General features: G+C 42.0%; 1 protein-coding gene across 1 annotated transcript in view; it reads left to right on the top strand.

The window, feature by feature from the left end:
- Positions 1 to 864: 864 nt before the first annotated feature.
- The window catches only part of LOC108796093 (hydroperoxide isomerase ALOXE3-like), a 12,368-nt gene continuing 8,936 nt past the window's right edge, over positions 865 to 4,296 (top strand). The window contains 3 exon segments of the mRNA XM_018567485.1: positions 865 to 1,011; positions 2,112 to 2,316; positions 3,149 to 3,230. Coding sequence (XP_018422987.1) covers positions 865 to 1,011; positions 2,112 to 2,316; positions 3,149 to 3,230 — 434 coding nt within the window.

Raw genomic sequence — 4,296 nt, 5'->3', positions numbered from 1 at the left:
ATCCAATGCAACCATTACTATAGTTATCTGCGTTCTGTTTAACAATTATGTACTACCAAATGTTAGAGCTATACAGGGCTAATTAACAGACGGATGACAGACTAACTTGAGATGAGTGAAGAGGATTCCATTGTCAAGAGCTTGGTTTATGGGCAGATGTTGGAACTTCTTGCACATCCTCAGAGTAACACAAGCACACAGTGTAATATGCATGCTTCTCATGGCTTGACTAAAACGGAAAGGAAGCCACAGCTTTATTCAATACAACAGATAATCTACCATAGATATAACAGAATTTATTAACACTGCCATCTAGTGACTGAAATTGTATACTGCAGGAGTTATTGCTATAGATACAATGTGTATTCTAACAGCAGAACCTTTTACTTTTATTTACCACGTGACCTACAACTGCAGCATGGGGGGTGTAGTGGTTCTGGCTGCATAATGAATCCCATGGCAAGATTATTGCAAAAGTGAATGCGTAATAGCTGAGATGTCTGTACTATTGTGGAAATAGTAGAGGTGAGAACTCCTTTACCAGTGGTATTGACTGAGCAGTCAGTCTTGAAACCTAGTGCAATCAACAACTTTCAGTTTTCCAAATTCTAATGAGCTGCAAAAATTTTGGGCTTTTCCCCATGCTGCCTAGCATGCCTCGCACAAGTAATCCGGTGTATTTTCTTGTAGTATTGGTGCAAAATAACACATTCAAGCAGTTGTGATTTTTGGACACAGGATCTGTCTGTTCTACTGGTCTAGTGAGAAGCCACAGATCTGGTCATCTTGTGTATATGGTGTAAGATTCTTGATGACAATTCTTGTCTTGCAGAGCTGCTGCTTGGCAGGCCATCTCCTCAAACCATGGGGCTCTACAACCTGACAATAGCCACTGGCGAAGACCTGGTTGCTGGCACCATTAATAATATCTCTGTTGTGCTTGTGGGCGTAAATGGAGAAAGTGCTAAACAGCAACTGTCCCGTCACTGGAGCCATTTCTTGCCTGGATCTGTGAGTTTCTTGATATGGCTGACAAAGTGTGAATATAACTGGGCAATAATGATGGGGTAAAGTGATCAGTAGGTGTGCCTATAGTGAGACTAGATGATTTGGGGACTGAATGCTGCATGTCGTTTTTTTTTTTTTTTTTTTAAAGACTCTAGTAATGTGCTAACGAAACAAGTATGGGCTAGATAAAATGTGCTTATGGCATGGCTCTTAAGAATTTGCATTTTGTGGCACCAAAGGCAGTAATTCACAGAAACCAACTAATTTAACTAACAGGGGCTAAATATGTAATGGCTAAATTTGGCTAACTGAACTTTGCTCTCCAAGAAGGTCAGAATGGGGGGATAAGGTATTGCTTGGGTGCACTTAGTAGCTGTATTGGCTTGTGCAGGAATTGGTCAAAAAAGTTAACTCAATAAGGGGCACATTAAATAAAACTTTGTTGCACATCTTCACCTTGGGGCACCACTTTCGTCAGAATGTGACTTCAGTTGTAGTCAACAAATTGCAACTTGAGTGGATGGGGGGGAGTGCGGGGGGGTTGTGCCAAATATACCAACCTATTTAGAGGGTTGCATTGATGAATATCACTTTAGGTCTATGGGCAGCTTTTGCAGACATTACACAGTAAATACTGAACACCTGCCAAGCCTACTAGCAGCTGCTGTCTTCTAGCTGCAACTGCTTATGGCTTGAATCACCAATGACTAACTTTCTCAGCTTGTCATAAACCTAAAACACTTCATCTCAACTCCAGGCAAACCTCTTTAGTTTTGGATAGTGTAGAAAAGGGGTTAGACTCTAGTTTTTCCCAATTGGGAGATTCCTTTTACTTGCTGTCTTGTCAGCAGGCTGTGTGTGACCTGGCTATGGTTCTTGAGCAGGCAGTGACCTGCTGAGCCACCATTTCACATTACTGCTACTTACATTTTAGGCTAACTCCTTTTCTGGTCACCATTGATGACAGAATTGAAGCACATTACCAATGAGGTTGTCAACAAAATCTCCTTGTAGGTATTGCAATTCCCAGGCCAACACTTGCAGACATGTGGCCATTCTACGATTTGTAGGTGTGTGCAGATCTAATTCCTTTCCACTTGCAGGTGGCAGTGATTGAAATAAATGTCAAGAAAGATCTTGGAGAGCTCCTGCTTGTTCGACTTTCCATGGAACCATACTTAAATTTCCGTGTGGATGAATGGTTCTGCCAGTATGTTAATGTCACCTGCCCCAGCGGACAGATCTATCAGTTTCCGTTCTATCAGTGGATATCAAACATTAGGCATGTGGAGATTCCAGAGGGGAAAGGTAAGATGTTTTTTTTTTCATTGGAAACTTGTGTAAAATCACAGTCTATTTCTCTCTACTGTGAGATACTTATTTGATTTTTAAGACTTCAGGGTACCATTGTAACTTCTAAAATTATTGTGCCTCTTGTTCTTAACTGGTTTGAAGGCTTCAATTTGATGGTTTTCCGACAGAAGTGCAGGCACAATTGCTACATCCTCACCAAATTACTGGCAGATAATGCCTAGTGTCTGGGTTGCAAGGGAACTTGTTAGACTAGATATCTCTAGACTAGAGGGACATTTATCAAGCAAATTAAAAACAAAACCTTTGCAGATATTGCATATACTTTGAGGCAGCCTGATTTGCAACAACTTTTGTGACCCTGTACTCTCGTTAGCAAAGATTGCCAATTCTGAAACAGACTCGGCACTGTAGATGACAGTGGTTGAGGACAGGTTTGTTCGCACCAGTGCTACTTTAACACACCTGAGGGAGACACGAGTCAAGCTGGAATCTTGCAGTACATTCTTGTCTTGCTGTAGGACAATTTGATATTAATTGGTGGTCATCAGTATTGCTTGTTACACTTGCCATACTAAAAGTTAAGGAATTGTGCTGCAGAGCATACCCACTGCTAGGTATGTTTGGGTGCAATAACATGTGCTACATTTATGGCTCCTGTGTAGTTGCCACAATGCTATGGACCCGCATCTCCTCATAGCACATCTTTCTGTTTTTTTGTTTTTTTTTTCCTGTTTGGGGAGTGTGCCCATGTATTAAATAGTGCTTTGGGGCCCTGTCCTTTTTTTCTTGTACCCTTGATTGTTTTCTGTAATGCCTTCTGTTTCAGGTGGTGTTCTAAATGAGAATACTCCCGCCTCTCTCAAGCAACAAAGAAAAGTAGAATTGAAGCAGAACAGGGAAACTCACAAGTGAGTGATAACATGTGAAGTCTGTCCCTGTATGATGGCAGGGGGTGGCTGTCACCTATAGGGTAATTTTTTTGATTAGCATGTCAATTACCTGTTTTGTTTTTTGTGGCTTTTTTCCTGTGATTTTTGATATCTGCATAATTATGACTACAATATAACCAATTCATTGTAAGTTTTAAATGCTGTTAGTGTACACAGAACCCACACTGCAGCACAATGCAACACCAAGGGGTGTATTTTAAAATGTTTGGGGAGCAATTTTAAATTTGACTCAACACTTTGTGTGGCATTTCCTATACTCTGCTCCATCTAGTGGACATAATGCAGGACAAAAGTCTATAACTAAACCCTGTGTCCTTCTTAAGGTACTTTATAATGGGCTGCCTAAATGCAGTGCACCTTAATGTGCATTAATGCAATACATGCTGGGCACAAAAAGCTTGCATTGGGATACCCTGCACTGCTAGGGGTAAATGTTCTTGTCTAGGGGGTAGAGGAATAAGCTGTAAAAACTTTATTCCTGGTACCTGCAACAGATTACACTCCAGGCTGTGGGTGTGCCCTTGCCATACATGTGTACAATGCAGGACTGCATGGAAAGTGATAACAGAATGCAACTGCCACCTGGAGCAGGGAAGACCAAAGGCTCTGGTTGACCAGTGAGAAAGATGAGCATTACTGTATATATTAAAGTCATAGGCATTCCTTGTCCCTCTTCCAGCCTGTGACTGGACAGCAAAAACGGCATACTGAGCTCATCACTCAACTGACTGGACTTGTGTGCTGCTTTTCACTTTCCCAGTGTGAGCTGTGCTGTACAGGAGTTGCAGGAGATGGGGATGATATCCAATGCAGGTACTTCATATAAATGTAATGGTATAATAGGGAATACAGCCCCTGTATTCATACCTCTTGCAGGATGTTTGTCTTGAAATCCAATTACTTGCCTGCCCAGTGAAACCAGTCGGGGCCTGTACAAGGATTTTTGCTTACACATGCGAAGGTGCATTTTTCGCATGTGTAAGCAATGCGTGCACCCCCCCCCCCCCCCCCCACCCCCCCCCCC

This window comes from Nanorana parkeri, unplaced genomic scaffold (genome assembly GCF_000935625.1).
Source record: "Nanorana parkeri isolate BGI_ZX_2015 unplaced genomic scaffold, ASM93562v1 scaffold1054, whole genome shotgun sequence".
NCBI lineage: Eukaryota > Metazoa > Chordata > Amphibia > Anura > Dicroglossidae > Nanorana > Nanorana parkeri.
This window is presented reverse-complemented; position numbering and strand designations above follow the sequence as displayed.